Source organism: Mus pahari, chromosome 10 (genome assembly GCF_900095145.1).
Source record: "Mus pahari chromosome 10, PAHARI_EIJ_v1.1, whole genome shotgun sequence".
NCBI lineage: Eukaryota > Metazoa > Chordata > Mammalia > Rodentia > Muridae > Mus > Mus pahari.
The window spans coordinates 95,149,032-95,171,579 of record NC_034599.1 but is presented as its reverse complement, the minus strand read 5'-3'; the positions used below and the strand labels follow the sequence as shown (position 1 = coordinate 95,171,579).

The following is a 22,548-nucleotide window of genomic DNA, read 5'->3' as shown; positions in this document are numbered from 1 at the left end:
CACGACCGTCTAGCAGAAATACCTGTAGCAGGGAACTAGAGTCTGTCCAGCCACCTTCAGAAAACTTGCAGTCTGTCTGGGCACATTATAGTTGCACCATCAATATGGCCATCTGAAGGGGGGAAAACTTAGCTTTCAGTAAGACTGAAACTAAATGATTATGTTCAAACATCTATCTGAGTAAAAAGTACAGGAAACGTAGGCTCTCTCCAGTATTTGAGTTTCTCCACGTGTTAGTATTTTACAGAATGGGACAGGTTAGTGCTGGCGCTACCAAGACCTGACCTGAGGGTAACAGTGCCCCCACCCGCTATTGATAGCATGTCTTCACTGAAGGTGTCTTCCAAACAAGGCTTTTGCTGCTGTAGTGAGTCCCTTTATGAGGTTGACATTTCTGTCCCCTGTCACACTTTCACTGGGCTTAGAAGAGACTCCACAGACCACAGACAGTGTTGCCTTGTTTATAAAGCCGAGTCCTGGGAGCACTTTCCCCCTTAACTTTAGGAGCTTCAAAGACGATGGTCCAAACTACATTTTTATATATCGTCTACTTCTGAAGTCATAGGATTGTCTTGGGGATATTTTCTTTGGCTTCTTTACAAACACAACTCAAAAGGAAATGTCACTGTTTGGTGAAGTAATTCCTCAGGATACCTCATCAGTTGGCAAAGGAATTTTTAGAAAATGTTTTGTTTGAATCCAATCATTTTTAGGAAGTCTATGCCATGGACAGGTCTTTAATTTTTTGGAACCCACTCTATACTAGAAGTAAATTGTCTAAGAAGCCTGTTGTCTAACAGGGGTTGCCTTTAATTTTCATGTCTTCTTAGCCTTTTCTAATCTGAAATATTTCCTCTGTGTTTCTTTGTCTTTGGTGACATTGACTTTTTTTTTTTTTTTTTTTTTTTTTTAAGTAACATTCTCACTTTTTTAAAAAGAAACTTTGTCCTTTGGGTTTTCTGACATCTCTCGTGATTCCATTCAGATTATGTGTTCTTGGCCATGATTCTATTCCGTAATGTTGTATCCTTCCTCTACTACTATATTTGGAGACATGTTATAACCATCTGCTTGTCATCAGTGTTATTAATTTTGATCACCTATTCAAAATTCTGTCCAATTCTCTAATGTTCAGTTTCATACTGTTCATGCTACATTTCCCCTGTGATAAGATGTTAGGTCACACCAGTATCCTGCCTCCATCAAAAGTTCTCCCATTTCAGAATCCACTAATGAGTCTCATCAGAACCAATCTTTAATATTGTGACTGAAGATTATTTAGAAAAAAAACAAAACAAAACAAAGCAAACAGACAAACAACCCAGCCACCATAGAACCAGTCAGCACATTGGCTAGCTCAATATACCAGTGTTGCCTTTTAATCTTTGGAAATTCAACCTAGCAGTCTTCTAAAAGCTCATAGTCTTGGTTTTCGCTTGGGAAGTCTTGAAAATACTCTTGGGTGGCAACATAAAGATTCTCCATGTTCTCGTCTTTCTGATCCTTGGTCTGAGGTATGGTTTTGAAGACATTATCCCATTCTTTATACTCTGCCCTCAGCTTTTAAGCATAAGTGTCTGTCCTTTGCTGGCTTACCTGGGGTTGAAATGACAATATGAGGTAGGATCAGGGGTGCTTCTCTGTGCCACATATGGCTGGCTCCTTACTCCCTGTTTCTCTGTTTTTACGCTGCACCTCCAAAGCTGGGATGCCCTGTTCCCTTTCTGTCTTCACATGGTTCATCCTTTGCAACAGGCAGAAAAACACAGCCCTTAAAGCCTCCCAGAGGTGACCATGGTGTCCATCTCGAATGATTCTGGAAGGATTAAGGATCATAGGCCTGTGCCGTTATTTACATTGCCATTCTAGTTTTGTTAAGTACTATTTTTTTTCTGCATTCTTATCTTCTCCCCCCACCCCCCAGTACTGGGGATGGATGTGGTTGGCAGAGGTTGAGATAAGCCCATTTCTGACTCCCCATCCTCACACAGAATACCATTGATCCTCTTCACTTAGCCCCAACCTGCACACTGAGGCTGTTACTGCTTTATGAAGGAGGAGTGGGGAGGGAGCATGTAAGAGAAAGAGCGAGATGATCTGGGGGGCTCTGCAGTAAGATAGATAATGCAGAGCCCCTCCTGTTTCTTCACGTGTACGGGGAAAGGTGCTGCGTGCCTTCCATGCATGGGAACACACTTCTCCATTTATCTTCCCTTCTCAATTATCCAATGGGAGGGAAGCCATGTAGTGTAAAATGGGGGAGGGGTTGTAGTCCCACCACCTTTCATCAGGTATGTACTCTGGGTGGCTCCATTCCCAGGGTCTGTAAATCGAGATTCAAAAATACCGGATTGTTCACACTACTGGTGTGGAAGACATCCAGGAAGAAGCCGGCCTCAGGGGGGGGGGTGGCTTTTGGGCACATCTCCACCCTTTTCTCCCTAGCCATTGCTCACTGCCTCAGAGGAAGACAGGAGCATCTGAGAACAGGGGTCCTGCTGGGTGGCAGGTGGAGCCGCCTCACTAGCACACTTGCACACTCCGCCAGCATTAGCTAACAGCTCCTCGTGCACCCCTTGGAGATAATTAAGCATTATTATCCCCATTGGCAGGTGGAGACAGTAAGACAGAGTGGTTAAGTGACTTGGTTATAACTGCTGGGTTTGTTTGAAGGAGAAGCCGTGCCAAGAAGGGAGTGCTGTTCAGGGGGGCAGAAGAGCTTGAGCTATTTAATGTGAGCGTGAGCGATTGGTTTAGCATCGCTTTTAGAGATGGGGATAAGAACGGAGATTCGAGGTGTGGTTAGCGGCCATTGGTGAGGTGTCAGAGGATACAGGGCGAGTAAGAATAAAGCTACATTCTCTGTTACTGTAAGCTATTATCAGTGTCCTGTTGGACCCCATTTTCGGGGACCCCGCTAGTCTCGGGATAAGGGCTCACCCAGAAAGCACGGGAAAACTTCTTGATGTAAAAACATGAGGTAGTTTATTGGCGGAGCTCTGGGCCGACACATACCTCAACGCAGGAGGTAGAGGCATCGACCACGTGGCTTGAAAGCTAGGGGTTTTTATAGGGAGAGGGTGGGGGCTAGGAGGAATTTGGCGCGGTGACACACGATTGGGCTCATTTAAACATCAACAGAACGATTACACATTTGCAGGATGGTACGTGCAAGTCAAGAATGTTAGGAGACCTGAGGGGCGGGTCAGTGGAACATCTGATTACTGTGTAAGAGCGGGCCTGCTCGAACTTGTCCGGGCCTGTTCCGCTAGGTTCTCAGCCTTAGGCTTCTAAGCTCACAAGCTCCTCTTTTAGACCTAAGTTACATGAATGACAGGCCTTAAATTTCATTTCCCTTCAGTCCCTCACATGCTTATATTCCACTAATAGGAGGAAAAATACTAGAGGCCGTACTAACCTTGCCCAGGCTGTCAGATCAGATGCCACTCTTTTTCTTTTTTCTTTTTTTTTTGCAAGGCTGGTTAGAAGTCTCCAGGATGACAGAGCAGAGGCCAGTCTGCATCTGAGATCCCTGGTTTCATCTAAAGCGGTGGTTCTCAACCGTCTTAACGCTGTGATCCTTTAATACACAGTTTCTCATGTTGTGGTGACCCCAACCATAAAACTATTTTACTGTTACTCCATAACTATACTTTGATACTTTTAAGAGCCATAATGTAAAATACTTGATATGCAGGATATCTTATATTGGCGCCTACCACCACCACCACCACCACTACCACCACCCCCACTTTCAAGAGGGTTTGCAACCCACAGGCTGAGAAACTCAGATCTAGAGTAGAGAAACCTCTTCTGCGCATGGTCAGAGCCCTGCCAGGTGCATGACTGTAGGAGGGGCCACTCCTGGAATAGGCAGCAGAGAGACCCAGTGCCCTGCATGCACAGAAGTAGAAATGGAATAGAATGGGGGGGGGGGTGTGGCAGGTGGGACGGAGGTGGAGGGAAGCGCAGGGATGGAGGTAGGAGGTTAGAGACAAGAGTGCCCAAGGAATTGTAGACAAGTTGAGGCGCTGCGATGTAGCAACTGGACTGTCTAGATATGGGGCTGCAGTGGGGGTGTGGGCTGTAGCTGCTTAGAGTGATCTGGGGCTGAGGAGAGTGGCACAGATGAGGTTCAGAGGACAGATTAGATGAGTTCCAGGAGAAAACTCGGTTCATGCAGAGTTCTTGGAAGTAGTAGATGACACACAGTAGCTATGACCCCAGAAAGGAGGGTGACATCCCATCCCGGTGAACTCTGAGCCGCCTTACAACCTTACCTATTCCCTGCTCGCTGATCCTTCACGCCCACCTGTCATCTAGAGACCCCGGGGGCTCACGGTCCCTGAGCCCTAACTAAGGGCATTTTATTTCCATAGCAAGGGAGCCCAGACCTGTTCACTAGCCCCCTGGATGGAGGGATGGAACCCTCCCTGGGTTTATCAGTGGTCAGTCTGTCAGCTAAGACAAAATGCACAGAGAATCTGTTCCTCCCATTCCTACCTTTGGTCCAACTCCTCTCTCCAAGGTGGCTCTTCAGATGCACTGATAGCAGGGCCCAGCTTTGGGGTCTCATGCAGGAGAGAACCTTCCTACACCTCGGTGACACCTCGGTGACTTGGTCTCCAACACTGCTGGCTTTCCTGGAAAGTGCCTTCTTCAGGGCAGAAGCCCTGTTAGCTCCTTCTGCTCTACTGATCCAGGCCAGCAGGAAGGTTACCTCCCAGGTCCTTGTCAAATGAATGATGGCAGCTTTGGAATCATTTCAACTGTCTAGCTATCCTTTCTTTCTAATTGTAAACTCTAGAAGTGCTGAATGATGGCAGATAATAATGATCGAGCGGCAAGGGCTGTTTTGGGTGCGGGTAGTAAAAGCCAGCTGTTTTCCTGTCAGGGTAGTGCAGAGAAATGACTTCTGTTTCATCCGTTTGGTTCAGAACGGGGATCTTTGTCCTCCCCAAATCGGAAACATCACCAAGTGGCCTTTCTGTTCTTCACACAGGAAATACACACTATCACCTGCATATTTTTAGTTAATTTATGTCCAAATAGGCCTTTCTCTAGGTGCTGGGAAATGATGTTTGGGCTGCAATTACCTCTTGCAGCATCTTGCAGAAGGAGTTCCGCACACACAGAGCTCAGGGGAGAGGCAGCCAGGAGCCCACTGACTGTAAATCTTTTCATTTGTAGTTATTCAAATCGCATATTTTTATTACTTGTACGAAATACATTGTGTCATTCATTTTGCAGGCACAGCTAATGCTTCAAGAGAAGCTTTGAAAAAACATTCTGTTTAAAAACAATTCCATCTGCAGACTTGGTGACTTGTCTCCCAGCCCCTCTCCTGGGTAGCCTGTACGTGGTATTTGCAAGACAAATGAGATCCCCCTCTCAGAACCTCACCTGTCCCAGCAGACAACCAAATGCTCAGAGTCCTTCTCCTTCTCCCCTTTCCTGCACCATAATCCTCAGCATGGGAAGAAACTGCAGTGTCTCTAACAAGAGCTTGGCCTCTAGAACGAAGGCAGCAGCAGGGCCAGATGAACTCCTTCCAAAGGCGGAGAGGAGAGACCGTTTTCCTGCAATTTCCCCGGCATCCTGGGAAGCGTCTCTTTGTTACACAGGCTCAGTTGCAATTCAGCAGCCAGAAGGAGCCTTTTCCACTGGCTGTTAAGAGCTGGGAAGGAGGGCACAAGCAGAGACTTGACAGATTATGGTCTTATCTAGAAAAAAAAAATCACTTTACCTATTAGTTTGAGGAAAATGGGTTGGTGTGCTTGCCCGCACCTTTGATGCCAGCCACTCCTCCTAAAATACTCTTCTCGTTTAGCACTTAAGCTCACCTCTGACTTTTTTGGTCCAAAGTAGCAGACAGCGACTGAGGAACAGGAAGCAGGGGAGCGTATCACATAGATGTACTCTGAAGACAGGGCCCATCTGCGCCCCAACTTGTCTACCCAGCACTGCACAGAGCTGCTTTCATGGGTGGCCGCCTCACCCAGGCTGGTCAACTATTGTCAGGATGCTCACTGCCTCAAGGGGTGTGCCCAATCTGCCCACTCCAGAGTCACTCTTGACATGCAAGGCAAACTTGCCCTCTGTTTCCTTCCCGGCATCTTAAGAGCCTGTTAGATTCAGCAGGGTATTGACAAATACTTGCTATGCATGTGCAGCCTCCTGCTAACTCACATTGCTGGCCAGGGCTCACATCCCCTTCTGTGGTCTAGGGGACCACTCTTATCGACCTGTTAGAACCACCTACCCATGATCCTAATCTAATACCGATTCCCGTTAATTCTACTAACCTTGAGCATCACTCCCAGGAATTCTACATAAGTGACAGTATCTGGGATGGTTAGTGCAATAAAGACGTCCCTTGAGTGACTGCAGCGGGCAGACAAGCTTGAGCACTCTTGGGCTGGGCTACCTGGGTTTGCAGAGCCTACCTTGCCTTTAGTGTTGGGCACATCTAGTGTGGTGATCTTGGCTGAAGTTGCTACCTAGATCTTAGGACTTGCCCTCTATGGTGTGGACTGTGGCTGGAGTCTGATATACAGCACAGAATAAATATTACTGGGGCCCAAGATTAAATTAAGAGGCTTTGATATAAGGTGTCAGGCTGTACCCCTTATCCCCAAGTCTTACCACTCGCTAATAGCAATGTCTCGTAAAAGTCTGGAGCAGTGATTTTAAATAGCTGCCTAACACCGCTGTGTGTAGCCTCCTGCAGTTGCTGTAAAGAAAGTAAAATAATCCAGCATTATTATTATTATTATTATTATTTCATATATTACATCCAAACTGTAGTTTTTCCTCCCTTCCCTCACCCTAGCCTCTCCTCACTTCCTGTCTCCCCCAGACCCAACCCCCTTTTGTGTCTCTTTAGAAAAGAGCAGGGACGTCAACCAAACACAGCATAATAAGCTATAAGACAAGGCACACGCCCTCATGTCAAAACTGAAGGAGGGAACCCAGTCTGAGGAAAGGGGTCCCACAAATAAGCAAGAGAATTGGGGATAGCCCCTGCTCCCACTGCTAGGATTCCCACAAGAACACCAAGCTCTTCAGTCATGACATATTTGTAGAGGACCTAGATCAGCCCCCCCCCCCCCCCCGCAGGCTCCCTGATCGCTTCTGAGTTCCTGTGAGTCCCTATCAGTTGATGTTGTGGTTTGTAATCTGGCTTTAAAGACCCGAAATTCAGTGTCTCAGTTCTGCAGGCTGTAAGCCAGAGGTTCCTCTTTAGTTAGGACCGCACTTCACTTGAAAGCCAGAGAGCAGAATCCCTTTTCTTTCTCATTCCCAGAACTCACCTGCCCGTTATGCAGATTCCCCACTTGCACCTCTGCCTCAGGTCTTCAGAGGATGGTTACCCTTTTGTGATGTCATAGCTGACATGGCCTTCTTATAAAGAAGCCAGCGTTACATTTAGGACCAGCTCCCAACACAGGATGGCCTCCTCTTTACTTGATTATATCCTCCAGAATCCAGATGCCACAATAACAGGTTAGAAGATGGGTGTGTCTTCTTGTGGGTGACATAGTCCAACTCAGTTCTTAGTAGATCCTTCTTTAATGATAACAATAGCACGCTCAACAGGTTATATGCATGGCCCATTAAAATTCTGATGTATTTTCTATAATATAAACCTTTTAGAGCAGTGGGCTTATGACATTCAGACCCACTGTGTGACACTCTTAGTCATAAACCTATCATTTCCAAACTTTAAGAGATGCCTGCACTATGATTCGAGGGTTTTGTGAATAAGTCTATGGTCACCACAGTCAGTATTCTTTAATGCCTGCATTCCTGCGTAATCCCACAGAGACTGTCGCACAGAATCTGGTGGAGAGAGACATTATGACCATGCCAGTCACGTGGAAGCACCTCTAAGATGAGGACTGAGACCTGAGACCTTGGCCTTGCTTGGCCTTGGAATGCCACCCTTCCTCATAGAGTGGGTGAGAGCAGAAGGCTGTGCGCTGTGTCTGTCCTCACCGTGACAAGACAATGTACTGACTGGGTGTCTGCAGAGATAAAACTTTCCTTCTTGAGGTAGCAGCTGAGTCTCATTGCTGCTATGTCCCCTGTACCCGACTGGGGACAGAATGGGTACTGCATAGATAACCGTCCTGTGGGATCTAGTTGGAGGAAGTTGGTCCCTGGAAGTTGTTTTTTTTTGTTTTTTTTTTGTTTTTTTTTTTAATCCTGGCCCTTTCCCGTGTGCCTCTCTGTTTCTTGCCAGCCATGATAAGCGTTGTTCAGCTCCGCCCCTCACACTGAGATGGATTACCACCTCCGAAACTGCAAGCCAAAATAAAGGATTCCTCTGGGAGCTTGTTTCTGCCAGGCATTTGATCAGAGCAAAGATGAGCGGGAGTAATATATCATTGCCTGCAGTGTGCAGACCTGTGCCCTCAGCATCTCTGGGGGAAGTGATACGGGGTGCTGTGCAAAGCCTGGTCCAGCAGCAAGGGTCTCTTCAGCCTTTCTCTGTCCACAAGGATGTTGATTCCTTCCTACTGAACCTCCATATTCTTCAGCATACCAAGAATTCTTTTTTTATGGTACCTAACACCCAACAGAGAAAGTCACTGTTTCTCTGTGCCCCTTTTTAATACCCACATTGGAAAGTAAGGGACCCTTACGACACTATGCAGACATGAGGAAGGACTGGCCTTACCTTCAGGTCCAGATTTCCTCTTCTAGCAGCAAGACCTACCTGGCTTGTGAAAGCCACGCCTGCTGCGATGTCATCAACTTCCTGTTCTTCTGTCCCCTCATGGGGCTGGTCAGCATCCTCTAACCTAATAGATTTCCTGTCATATAACCAGAGATAAGTAATTATGACCATCACTGTAATTGCCAGTGAGCATGAGAAGACAACAGCACCAGTGTGGTACAAACAAAACAAAACAAAACAAAACAGAAGAGAAATTTAAAACCCTTGGGTGGGAAGCCACCAACCCCTTGCTCTCCCGATTCTGTGTTTCCCTTTGTTCTGCCCCAGAGGTCAGTATGTCCCTGACTTCTCAACCAAGAAGAACTGGCCGTGACAAGTTGTCACTTCCTTGCCCAGGGTGGCTCTTCTGGAAGGCCCAGCCACCTGCTGAGATGGAGGGAGTGGTGGTGACAGGCCGAGCTCCATGTTCAGTGAGGCCCAACAGTACAAGGTGGCAGAAGGGCTTGAGGCTGCCCGCCAGTGGGGCTGGCACGGCCACTTTACATGCAAGAGGGAGCGGCTCCACAGCTGTCGCCGACAGCCCCTGGGGTCTGCTCTAGACTTGGCAGAGGCGGACACTCCCAGACTCCCATACCATCTCTTTGAAATTCAGAACTACACCTCCATCCCTCACCCCTCTGCAACAAACACACACAAGAGATGAGCAAGCCTCAAGTCCCTTTACTTAAGGACTTTCTCCACCCAGTCTTCTCTGTCTCCTAGTCCTGCACACTAATGCTGGTAAGTTCTCACATGAGTCTCTCTCTCTCTCTCTCTCTCTCTCTCTCTCTCTCTCTCTCTCTCTCCCACACACACACACACACACACACACACACACACACACCCCTCCTGTCCTCTCTACCTCACTTAACTCAAGTGTTGTCCACACTGTGTTTTGAGGCGGGGTTTGTTATTGGCCTCAAGTCCACCAAGTAGGCTAGGCTGGTTGACCATGAGCCCCAGGCTTATGCTCATGTCTAGCATTGGGATTACAAGCACAGGCCACCACATCTGGCCTTTATATTGTTTCTGGGGATCAAACCTGGGTCCTCATGGTTGCAAGGCAAGCACTTTACCAACTGAGCTATCTGCCTGACCCAACTCAAGAATTTTGAAAAAGCTAAAGCTCTTTCCCTTTGGAGAAGTTAGTCTATCTCAAAATGTGGCAACAACCTCTCCTTCAAGGACACAGTGAGCTACCACCCACCGACATTTCTGTGTTTGGCAGTTAGTGGTTCGTCAGATGATTTCCACCTCTCTTCTCTGCCATGCTACCATATTGCTACAGCCAGCGAGTGCATCTGTGTTCTGGGGGATTGTGAGGACAGAGCATCCTTTGCAGGGCAGCCTAAGCCTGCCCTCCAGGTATTTGTCATGCTTCTGGCATTTGAGCTGAGGACATCTCCCACCACAGAAGCCTGCCAGAATCCGCAGGGGAAATCAGGACTGTCTTCCTTGCAGAGAGTTGAGCATGTGCCGGGGGAGGGAGGTCTGGGCCAGGTGGCCTTTATTTCTCCCAGCCCTGGAGAGGCAGCCAGATAAAAATGCACTGTTGCTTCTCCCTCATCCTGTAGAGTAAGCATTTATACACGTAACAGGCATTCTTGCTGAACCCCAAGAGATGTCAGTGATTCGAATGGGTTGTAAGAGTGTTCAATATAAAAGTTAGGCTACAGCTGAAGCCCGATTCCTGGGAGGAAGGAAGGTAGGGTCTGTTGCCCCTTGGTATAGCTTCCATTCATTGGTTCTCTTAGTTTCAGGGATTGTGGAGTGATTCCCTGTCCAGGCACAGACCAGTGCTATGTGGTGACATGCGGTATTTAGCAAGATGGTTGGAAAAAGTAAGTCACCCATGGCCTAAGGAGTGATGTGTTTGGGTGACAGCTTTGACACTTACCACACGAACACGGAAAGTCAGTGTAGGTGTGTGCGCAGGGAAAGCCAAACTGCCTTGGTGGCCTTCTCTCCCTTACCACTCTCTGTTCCCTTCTACGGAATCCCTGGCCTCGGCTAGGCTGGACTGCTTTAGTCCTTTGCTGCGCTCTGTCCGGATTTCCCTTCAGGAGCAAGTGTGTCTGCTCAACGACTTGCTCTCTAGAGCCGAGCACAGCAGAAGCAGAAGTTAGCACACCTCGAGAACAGTGGTTAATAGACAGGCAGTGTACCATCAGATGTCCATGGACAGTCACCCCTTACTACACAGGCTGTCCAGGCTGTCCAGGATCCCAGAGGGGTTGGCTACTTTCCCTGGTCACATAGGTAGAAAAGGCCAGGACTTGGGTCAAAACAAGTGGCGCCCCACAGCTAACCTTTGTCCTCACCCTCCTCCCTTTTCAAGCGCATTGACGACATTTTGAGTTCGTTTCCTGGTCTGCCTCTCCATTATCCCATAAACACTGATAGCAGTTTGTAGCCTCACTGGGTGGGCTCTTCTCAGAGACCCCAGATCCTCCTCGAACAGGGCCAGGTCTAGAAGCCATATAAGAGCCAGAGAATTAAGTTAGACACATCCAAATGGCACTCAAGACCGAAAGGAGAAAACAAAAATAAAACGCAAACAAACAAACCAATAAAACCAGAAACGCAAACAAACAAACCAATAAAACCAGACCAGCCCTTTGGAAACAGGATCTCGAATCTCCTAGATTCTGTCTCTTCTGCAGGGCAGCTGGGGTGACCACCACACAAACAGGCCAAGGGCTCCTCATAACCAGTGCAGCCTATAGCTGTCAGCAGGACAAGAACATGGAGCTAGGAAAACCTTTGCTCAGAAATGGAGTATATTGAGCAGCGGCCGCGGTACAGCTGGTGTCACTTTTCAGAGTTCCCAGAGAGTGTTCCCTATGGCTCCTTAGTGATCATTGCATTTCCATGGGAAGTCATGTCATTTGGAGAGAGAGACCATACTGGAATATGGCCAGTCACGATGGAAGTAGCAGTCACCTCTAATTGATGTGAGTGCCCATCCAAGTATACCTCATGTCATGAGTGCCAAGGCCTCTGTTTAACTTGAACGCCTCTAACACCAAACCTGTGGGGTGTGCGCTGATGTGAGACAATGACAGCCCTAGCTTGCATCTCCAGTAGCCAATCGGTTGTGGTTCTAGTGAGTTTAGAATGGTTTAGTGCTCTCTCCCCAACACCTTACTAGCACTGATAGTAAAAATCAACGCAGGGTGGGATGGTGAAATCTCCTCATTGCCATCCCCTTCATGTGTGGACTCTCCGTGAGGCTACTATAGGCCTTGCTGGTCCCCCATAGCTCCTCTAAGTAGACTACTGTCAACAGTTTGCTTGTGGGTCAAGGAGTCTCTTGGCTGTCTGGATTTGCAGGCTAGGTAGGGTGTGGTGTAGAATAAGATTCGTGCCTGTTTCATTTTACTTGTATGAACTGACTTGGTTGGGTTTCACCTTCTTCTAGGGAGGGAAGATCCCTGTGAGATGGACAGCTCCAGAGGCCATCGCCTACCGCAAGTTTACGTCAGCCAGCGATGTCTGGAGTTATGGGATTGTCATGTGGGAAGTGATGTCATTTGGAGAGAGACCTTACTGGGACATGTCCAATCAAGATGTAAGTATCAGCCACATCTAGTTGATGTGACCACCCATCCCATTCCAAGTGTGTATACCTCATGCCCTGCGTTCCAAGGCCTCCTCCATTCTAACTTGGGGTAAGAACCACATAACCCTGAACTTGAAATCAGTCAGGGATGCAGAGACACATTTGCCATGGATATCTGAAGTGACCAGAGAGCCCTGCGTGGAACACACCAAGGCCATGGACCATGAACCAAAAGGCAGAAGGATTTTTCTGATTAGCCATGAGCCATGCATGACTTGACCCTACCTATACTAAGCAAGAAATTCTACAGCAATTCCTAGCCAATGTGTCATGTTTCTTTTTCATGTATGTGATGAGGATCAGAGGTGGGGGTGGGGCTAGCTGGAAGTCACAACCTGAGTCCCCGTCCTGCCCTGCCTATGACAGTTGTATTACTCTAAGCAAGTTACAGTTCCTGAGGCATAGCCATCAGCTTAAAGAGGGGGAGCATAAGAGCCTTTCTTTCCCAAGAGCCAAGGCTTGGTGAACCTGTGCTAATATCAGCAAAGAGGACACTAAGAAAGCTTCCCAAAGGAGGTCAACTTGAGACTGACTGCAGGAGTAGGACCCTGTCTATAGGGTTGGGGTGGAAGGGGTCATCAACCTCCCTCCTTGCTGCCCTCCCTGAAGAGGGTGAGAATGGCAAGGAAGAAGCCATCAAAGATGCTAAAGTAGAGGCTTTTTTGCAAGTGTTCTTTCTGCATGGGACGTCTGCTTCATAGTAAAGAGTAACAAAAGCTTTAGGATGATTTGGGTCTGATAAGATGCCACTCAAAACCCTTGCCTGGATTTTAATGCTACCTTTGGTCTGGGCTCTCCTCCTAGACCCCACTGTGCTTCATCTTCTTACCTTCGTGGGAGCGGTTCTTAGCTGTTCTTAGCTGGAAGAGACAGGGCTATCCCCATTGTAGATCCAATTTATTCAGTCCCTACAATCACACTGTAAGTGAGTCCTTGCCTGGGTGGCCTTGGAGGCATTCCTTGGCTTGTGAAAACTGCCCCCAGTCAGTCTTCATGGATTTTCTCTGAAGGTGGAGAAAGGTGATAGTTTTCCAGCAAAATTATGAGAAGAGGCTCTGGGGTGACTGTGGGATAGTACTCGGTGCTAGTGTGTGCAGGGTGCTCTGATTCAGAGCAGATGAGACAACTGCATCCTTAACCAGGTCCTGATGGCAGCCGTGTGGCATCCAGGTCCTCTATTATCTGTGATTAGCCACGCCTCGCCTCTGCTCCTGTAGTGTGTCCAATCAGTAAGCGATGGAGCTGACAGCGACTCGGCTGCTTTTATGAAATCGGCTGCACACCGCTTCCATCTCTAGCGTCTAAGTGAGAAATGCTAGCCAGACAGTGCAGACCCATCTTGTCCCCACCCAGAGACCTTAATCCGATAAAGAACAATTCCACTCACCTAGAATGGATTACAAAACAGACAGGAGAGATTTGACACTTAAGATAGTCTCAGGCAATGCTTTCACTTGTGCTGAGAACAAATAGAATTTCTGACACTGGGTTTCAAGAATTCCCAAAACATCCATTCAACACAGTCAACTCGTGCTAATGGTGACTAAGCCTTGCGCTTGCTGATTACATTCTGGAGGGGTTTATGGTCCAGTGGCATATACTGAGGGTTTGGGGAACATTTAGGAAGAGAGAGAAGGCTTCCTGGAGATTTGATGTTTGAGCGGAGATGCAGAGGAAAGGTGGACATGTGCACAATAGTCAAAAATTCTCATTTTTTCTTGTATTTTTTCCCAAATAAAGTCCCTAAGCTTCGTCCCAAGTGCAGTTCTCTTCCTAATGGGAACAGGAGGTGACATCATGCTCATTTAGAATCCTCTGGGACCTGGCCTGGGAGAGAGACAGGAGGGGCTCGCAGCAGCTGGGCTGCAGTCGTACTCATCAGAAAGCATAGAGGCGATGGCTGTGAAGGATTTTAGAGATGACAATTGAAAAGGCTTTAAGGAAGAGAATTGCAGAGGCAAGTCGGAGTGCTGGTAATTGGGCTTCTGGAGCCCAGGAAGGTCTTTGAACATGTACAGAGAGTTTGTCAGCCAGAGAGAGCAACTTGGAACTTCTGCTGCTTGGATCTGATTGACAGAGATAATGAGAGTGGCAGTGTCTGTGGAGAGGAGCTGCGGCTTCATTGAAACATCAGAGCTCAACTTAACCCACTCTGCCCTGGTTCCTCCAGTGCTCCACGCTCCTCCACTTCACTCTCCCCAGTTCAGGGTCGAGTAGGTACCACCTGCCTCCAGCTCACTAATGGGAAACACACATGCATTCTGGGACAGCAAGGAGCTCAATCCAGAATTTGAGGGAGGAACTTTGCTCACTTTCCAGAGAGGCTACAGTCACTTCCTATAAGACCTGAAAACACTTGGAATTTTCTACAGGGTCCTGAGTCCAATTCAGTCACCCCACCACCACCACCATCTTTGGGCTTGTGTGAATGCAAGGAGCCACTCTCCTATCTTAGCATCTTGGTTTTGCCCTAGGATGCTTACTTATCCTGGACTTTTGTGGGGGTATTCAAAAGAGTTATAGCAGCCTATGCAGCAAGCTCAGGTTGGGTTGCCTGGATTGCTTCTCATAGCTACTCCAACTTCTCCCTCTTCCTTTCCTATGGAAGTGCCATCTTATCTTGCTCTACTATCTGCTCCCACCTTTTTTTGAGAGGCATGGTTTCTCTGTATAGCCCTGGCTATCCCAGAACTGGCTTTGTAGACCAGGCTGGCCTCGAATGCCACTCCTCTTAATATTCATAAACCTCACCCTGCTATGAACCAAGAAAGGGACCTAGAATTCCTCCAGATTGGTCTTCTCTCTTGCTAAGAAGGATACCCTGGGCCCTGGCCTTAGGCTAAGTCTTCCCATACAATCCAAATGTCACTGGTATCACAGTCAGATGTGTTGACTAAAAGTGTTTCCCCTTACCTTCTCCTCCACACTCTCTACATCTGTGAGGCAGGTGTGACAGAGAAGGATCTCAAAGTCCTAACAGGGTTCTAACATTGTCTTTTTTTTTCTTCTGAGACAGGGTTTCTCTGTATAGCCCTGGCTGTCCTGGGAACTCACTCTGTAGACCAGGCTGCCCTCAAAGTCAGAAATCCGCCTGCCTCTGCCTCCCATGTGCTGGGATTAATGGCATGTGTCACTACTGCCCAGCCCTAACATTGTCTTTGATTTAATGATATTTTAATAATAACCATGAGTGTTGTGCACTCCTAAAATTGGACACCATCCACAGTTGACTGACTTCCTGGCTTTCATGACTCTGTGAGATGGGACATCATGGGGGTGGGGCCGGTGGCAGAGGAAGATGGTGATGAACTAGCAGAGTCAGGAAACAAAAAGGAAGACAAGTTGCCAATACCCCCATTCAATGGCATGGCTTTCATGATGTTCTCTTTCTCAAGCTAGGTCACACTTCTGAAGGTTACACCATCTCCTTCTAGCACCATAGGCAACTGAACAAGCCTTGAACTCATGGCCTTTGTAGACATATCTAAATCAAAAGAGTGTGTTGTTACAGTTTGAGTGTGGAATTCCCATCACAGATTCATGTGCCTTCACACTTGGTTTCCAGCTGGAGGTCCTGTTTTTGGGGAGTGTGGGACCTTTAGAAGCTGAGGCCTAACCAGAGGAAGCAGCTCACTGGCAAACAGGCCTCGAGGATTATAGGCAGCTTCCCTTCTGGTCCAAGGCATCTGCTTCCTGGGTGGTACCCTATAACCAGTAAGAGCTGACCTTGACCTCTGCCATGGCTTCCCAGACACAGTACACCATAACTCCATGAACCTATGAGACAAAATAGCTCCTCCCTGCCTTAGGTTGCTTCTGTCCACTTTTAACCATGGGAAATGTAACTAGTACAAAGGATAAAGACTTTGGAGTATCAGTGCTTGGGTATCAGCTGAAATAATAGCACAGGCCATCTAGAAGAAATAGCTGATGGGGTAAAGTTGCTCCCACTTTGTAAATATGAATATGAGAAGAGTTCCCATGGTTGTTCTTTATAGAAAAAGGTGAGAAATAGGAAGGATATGGTCACAATGTGTCCTTATTGTGTGCTTGACGATCTCAAACGAGACCTTCCCACTCTTCCCAAGTGGCAGTAGTAGCTTCCTACTTGCAGAGAGGCTGTAGTAATAACTCCCTCCACACAGTAAGGACTTTGCTGCTGTCAGTCATCTGTGTGGCACTTAGCATGTACCCCTTCATTGTGTCATCTGGTCTTTCAAGCAACCCAAATTGCAGTTTATGGTCCATTGATCATCCTTAGACTTCATAGATGAAAATGAGTAGAATTTGCACCCTGGATCCCCGGGATCTACTAGCCCACACCTCCAATCCCTATGCAGTACTGTCACCAACACTGCCTCTCTGCTCTTGGCTGGCTTTTCTGAGGAGCAAGAGCTAGTGACATTCTGATATCCTCTTCAGAAGGAGGTTAGCATGCCAAAGAAATAGGAGAAATGCCAAAGCAAACACTGGGGCAGACATCAACAAGGTGGCACTGCTTAGGTCTAAAACTCATGGGTACAAGAGTTGGCACATACTCTCGTGGACCCCATCCTCTTGATGCAGTACCCAGTGTAAGTGCATTGCTCCTGCACCAGCGTTTCTCAGCCCTGTTCCTCTGAGACAGGGAGGGGAGTTGATTTGCCTGTGGGAAAAATTAGTTTGTAAAGCAGTGCCAGGAGTCTCTGAGGACCCAGTCTCTGAAGGACTGTGGACCGTGATCCTGAGCGTGTGCTCTGGCCAGGGCCTGGGCCTTCCTGAGCTATCAGGGCCATCACCTTGAGCAGGAGAACATCCTGGATTGGCCTTCCTGGTGAGCAAAGTGCTTCTGTCAGGCTTGTGTCACAACGCAGAGAAAGATGACAAAGGAGAACGGCCCAGTCCCCTGTGAGATCATTACTAACCCAAGCGTGTAGATAGCATGTATGGTTGTAATGGCACATTAATGAAGAGCCACATAGCAATAATCAAAACCGGTGTCTAGGAATGCAGAGCACGCTGCTAGTGGTACCACAGAGCACATAAAGATGGGAGCCAGGAACTTCACATGAGCAATGTGTGCCAAGCCCATACACAAAAGATAACCTCCTCCTCTTCATCAGGATCATGCCTTCTGCTGCCTTGCATAGAGGACTTTGGAATCCCTGAACCCCATGAGACTGGGGAACTGGACTCTAGCCCTTCCTGCTGGGCTTATTGAGCTTGGCCTTAAGTGACCCAGACAAAGCTCCTCTGAGCACTCAGAGCACAATCCCACTTGTCTCCGCCATGTTTGGAGACTCCGTGCTCCTCCGCCTGGTTGCTTGGAAGGAGTTAGAAAAGGGCAGATGTCAATGAGCCAGGTTAATGGGAACAATGCCCAGTCACTGGCTCTCATGGATTTCTTTGCTTAGCTCCACCCTGCTTCAGCCCACGAATACCTCAAGGGTGCTAGCTCAGTGCTGTAGCCTCTAGGGTTAGATTACAGCAGCTGCCCTTCAGACACCTTAAAGACAAGTATCCTGTGTGCTTTAGCTGCAGCCTATCACTGTATGTCTCATGCCCAGTATTTTCTTGGTTATCTTTCCATTTCCTCATGGGTAAAAATGTGGCCACAGTGTCCTCCAAAGAGGGTAGAAGGGAATTTGACTGACAGCACTCTGAAGGAGATAAAAATGAGTCAGTGCAGTACACTCTTCAAAAGAGACTGTCCCCAGTCATTCATCATTTTATATAGTAGTGATACTAATGCAAAGCATATGTTCATTTTTTCACTGTATGAATGGCAAAAATAATACTTATTATCTCCAGTAACCTCAGTTAATATTATCTCGTGTCCTATGGACCATCCATACAAACTGCACAAATCTAAGCTGATTGAGGATGTTCACTTTTTGACCAATTTACAAGGTCAGAAAGAAGAGAATAATCAGTTGAAATGAATCTGATATTTTTTTTTTGTAAGTTGAGGTAAAAAAAAATTACCAGAAAATTACAGAACTCCAAATAATTTCCTCTGTTGCTTAAGGTGTTTCACCTGTTTAATATAAAATCAATTCACAATTATTACAGACAATAAAATACAAACAAGCAAGAAGAAAAACATAAAGAGCATCCATGTACCTCCCTGCCCACAGGTGACCACAATCCGCCCCACAGTGTATATCCAGCCAAGGCCCCTGTGTGTGTGTGTGTGTGTGTGTGTGTGTGTGTGTGTGTGTGTCCGCTGGGCTATGACATTTTTTAATGATAGCATGACTATGCCATACAGTTACACATCTCACCCTTGTGCCTGCCTGTGCAGTGTGTGTGAGTTCATTTCCACTTCAATGCCCATACCACTTTAAAGGCTGGTTAGATTCCAGCTTGCTGTTGTTCTTTGAGTGTGCCCTTATACAGTCGTATGCTTAGAACTTGGGTCATTTATATTTTTCTACTACAAAAAGTGAAGAGCAGGCACAATTGCCCTACATGATGTGAGAACTAAGAAGAACAGTGTTGGGGATGGAGAGATGGCTCAGCGGTTCAGAGCACTGGCTACTCTTCCAGAGGTCCTGAGTTCAATTCCCAACAATCACTTGGTAACTCACCACCATCTACAGAGGGATCTGATGCTCTCTTCTGGCATGCAGACGTAGGTGCAGCAGAGGACTCATTATATATATATATATATATATATATATATATATATATATATATATGCATATGCCAAGGTCTCAGAAAATCCTAAGATTTGGTGACCAATGAGAGCACCTGGGTCAATCTGGCTGAAGAACACCCCAACTTTGGGGCTAATATTCTAATGAGTAGCTAGTAGGACATTTCCTAGTCACAGCCATCCTTTTATGCCGATACAGGTCATCAATGCCATTGAACAGGACTACCGGCTGCCCCCTCCTATGGACTGCCCCGCTGCCCTGCACCAGCTCATGCTGGACTGTTGGCAGAAGGATCGCAATAGCCGGCCCCGTTTTGCAGAGATTGTCAACACCCTGGACAAGATGATCCGGAACCCAGCTAGTCTCAAGACTGTGGCAACCATCACCGCTGTGTGAGTCTAGTGGAGCAGGGTAATGCCTAGATGTGGTGGTTCTCACTGCCAGGGGCATGGCTGGCAGCCTTTGTTCTGTCCAGGACAGAGTTGGAGTGGCACAGATTGTTCACCGATGGAAGAAATTCCCAGATTTTTTGCCTTTGTATCTTGTCCATCTGTAAGACAGATTCCACTGTGTCCCTTGTGGACAGATATAAAGAGACCTGGTCTGGTTTCCACCCGGTATTGGCAGACCGTGGACTCAGCACCAGCCTTTGTATTAGTGGACTGTATCTAATGTGACCAGTTATGCACTATTTCTAGATGATCTTGTTTCTAAGGAGTCATCCTTGTGTTAACTGCATTGGTTGTTGAAGCTTAGCGTTTGGGCCAACAGTTAGATAGGCTAAGGCTCTGATTCCTGTGGGACAGAGAAATGCAATGCAGATTCATTTGATATGAATGGATGCACAAAATAGCTGGCGGCGGCATCTGCTGTCATTTCCTTAGATATATTTGCATTAATTCATTTTTAAAAATTCCTCTCTTCAACCAAAATGTAGTAGGTGACGACAGGCCAGTCTGTGTACCCAGTGCTAGTACCAGTAGGATGTAGTTCTTGCCATTGAGGAGGTCAAAATGATTTAGGAAGAGATGATGATCATATTAGATCTTTTTTTTTTAATGTAAGATTGAGATCTTAATGGCTGATATGGCATAGTCCTGTACAGAACACTCAGAGTACATACCTCCAGTTGCAGCAGAGATGTATCTGGTGGTGCTATTGCAGATGAGCCATGGAGAGCCAGAGCGTGTTGACTAGATGACCATGGAGACGGGGGCAAAGGGCAAATGCTCAGCCTGTGAAGAGAGTCAGAGGCCTAGGGCCAGCCCGTTGCCAAGCATGAAGCTGTGGAAGCTGGTTAGGTGAGAAGAAACCCACTCAGCATCCTCTGGGTGTGTCAGGTAGTTTTGACTTTCAGAACAATGAGCATCTATTGAAGGGCTAGGATGTGTGAAGGGTGTGTTAGGATTAAAGAGAAGGCTTTGGGGATGATAAGCATACCCAGCTGTATGTGGACCCTGTAAAGGAGAACACAAGAGTCACCAAAGAAAAGAAAGTGTCTTAAAGTGGGCAATGGACATGCAGAGATACAGGGCATAAACTCTCATGGCCTAGAGGGAAACTGGATCTGAAGCTGGAGTGATTTCGAGAGAGCTGGTGAGCATGGCTGGTTTAGTTATCTGCGCCTCTACCTTGAGTCTGTTCAGCAAGGGACAGCCATTGCTGGGTGGCTATTCCATTCCATGCTTTTCAAATAGCAGGGAAAAGGAAACCGGTCGCCAGGAGATTTGGTGAGGTTGTGGTGAATCGTATGTACCTTTTACAGGACCACATCTTTGGGTGGGGCATCACCCAGATTTCAGTTAATGAAGGAGTCGCTGGCTTCCCTTCAACTGAATACCGATACCAATCAGTTTGTGTTGTTGACTGACCTGTGACAATACCCAGAAATAAGGGACTGGCCCCTCAGCTTTGGAGATGGTTCCTGATGGGGGGGGGGGGAGAGTCAACCTGGAGTGTCACCTCTCTGCCGCTGTGGGGTCACCTGTTTCTCTGTCTCACCAGGCCTTCCCAACCCCTGCTTGACCGCTCTATCCCAGACTTCACGGCCTTTACCACCGTGGATGACTGGCTAAGTGCCATCAAAATGGTCCAGTACAGGGACAGCTTCCTCACCGCAGGCTTCACCTCCCTCCAGCTGGTCACCCAGATGACATCAGAGTAAGTGATGAGACTCTTCCTTTGTCCAGCCCAGAACTGGGTGTTAAGCCCTCTCCCTGCTACTGAAGATGATGTGCGTGAATGAGCTTCTCTGTGTAGAACCCGCCATAAGGGGCTGTCCTTTGGTAAGATGAAGTTGGGAGATGGAGGCAGACTGTGGAGGCTGGTGGAGCTCTACTCTGGACCCCAGTCATCGCCGTATGTGGTTTGCCTAATCATCGAGGCTCTCCCCCATTTAAGGCTATAGACTCAGCCCGTCAAAGAGAGCATCCAGATGGGAAGGGAGGACACAGCAGCCAGCACTGGTGACCGAGTTGCCAGCAGGGTACTGCACTGATTCAGCCATTGCTGGAGCTGTGTGGAGGGAGTGTCATCCTCACACTTGTAAATACACACACTTTCCATCCCCCACCCCACCCCCATACATTATTTACCAGTCCGCTCCTCCCCCAAGAGTGTTGAGGAATACACAAAGTAAAATTATTCAAATAAGATGAGAGCTAGACAGCTTCCTAAAGATCCACGTGGTCCATTATTTCCCCGAGAATGTTCCGAGCAGCATCAGCTATGGGAAATGTTAATAGGTTCTCCTTGGGAAAGAGGTCCCACGGTCAAATAAATTTGGGAAATGCTACACACTTTATCACCCTTGTGGAGATTCGCTGTTCATATTAGCATTATAAAGGCCATGAGGAATCCTGAAATAAAGAAAATCCCATTTCAAATGATTAAATACCATAGAACCGTAGTTTTGAGGGACAGGTTTTTATGGAACTGCAGTTTGGGAGATATTTATCTAGTTTCAATCTTTCCATTCAGCGGATTCTGAAATCGTACGTACGACACATGAGCCAAGATGGGACACAAAGCTACTTTCTGGCTGCTGGTTCAGTTTACACCTGCCTCAGGGCCCAAAGGGGTCCCAGGTTTTGCTGGTCCTGGAAATAGTCTAGGAATCTTTAAGAAGTACTGGGATGAAGCTCTGCCAGTAGCATGCTTGCCTAACAGGCATCAAGCCTGGGGGTTCATCCTCCAGCATTGGGTAAACTAGAGATGGTGGTGCACGTCTGCACTTGGGAGGTAGGGGGCTCAGAGATTCAAGGTTCTCTTCAGGCCAGCCTGGGCTACAAAAATCCCAAAGTACTAGTGCCACCTGCAGGCTTCTGGTTAATGCTATGCGGTTAATGCTATGCGTCAGAAAACCAGGACATTTCAGTATTCCTCAGGTGATTCTGATGTGTGACAGAAATGAGGAAACACAGGAAAGACCAGGTTCAGATTTTGCCTTTTGCCTTCCGTACTCAAAGTTCAAATAATCCAAGCCAGGAAATCAAACCTTCCTTACACACACGCACACACACACACACACACACACACACACACACACAGAGAGAGAGAGAGAGAGA

At 47.4% G+C, this 22,548-nt stretch overlaps 1 protein-coding gene across 1 annotated transcript in view; it reads left to right on the top strand.

Annotated features, from left to right (window-relative positions):
• Ephb1 (EPH receptor B1) overlaps nucleotides 1-22,548 on the top strand; it is a 433,913-nt gene that overhangs the window by 407,101 nt on the left and 4,264 nt on the right. Inside the window, exons 13-15 of the mRNA XM_021208040.2 lie at nucleotides 12,144-12,293; nucleotides 19,181-19,374; nucleotides 20,987-21,142. Coding sequence (XP_021063699.1) covers nucleotides 12,144-12,293; nucleotides 19,181-19,374; nucleotides 20,987-21,142 — 500 coding nt within the window. The remainder of the gene's footprint in view (nucleotides 1-12,143; nucleotides 12,294-19,180; nucleotides 19,375-20,986; nucleotides 21,143-22,548) is intronic.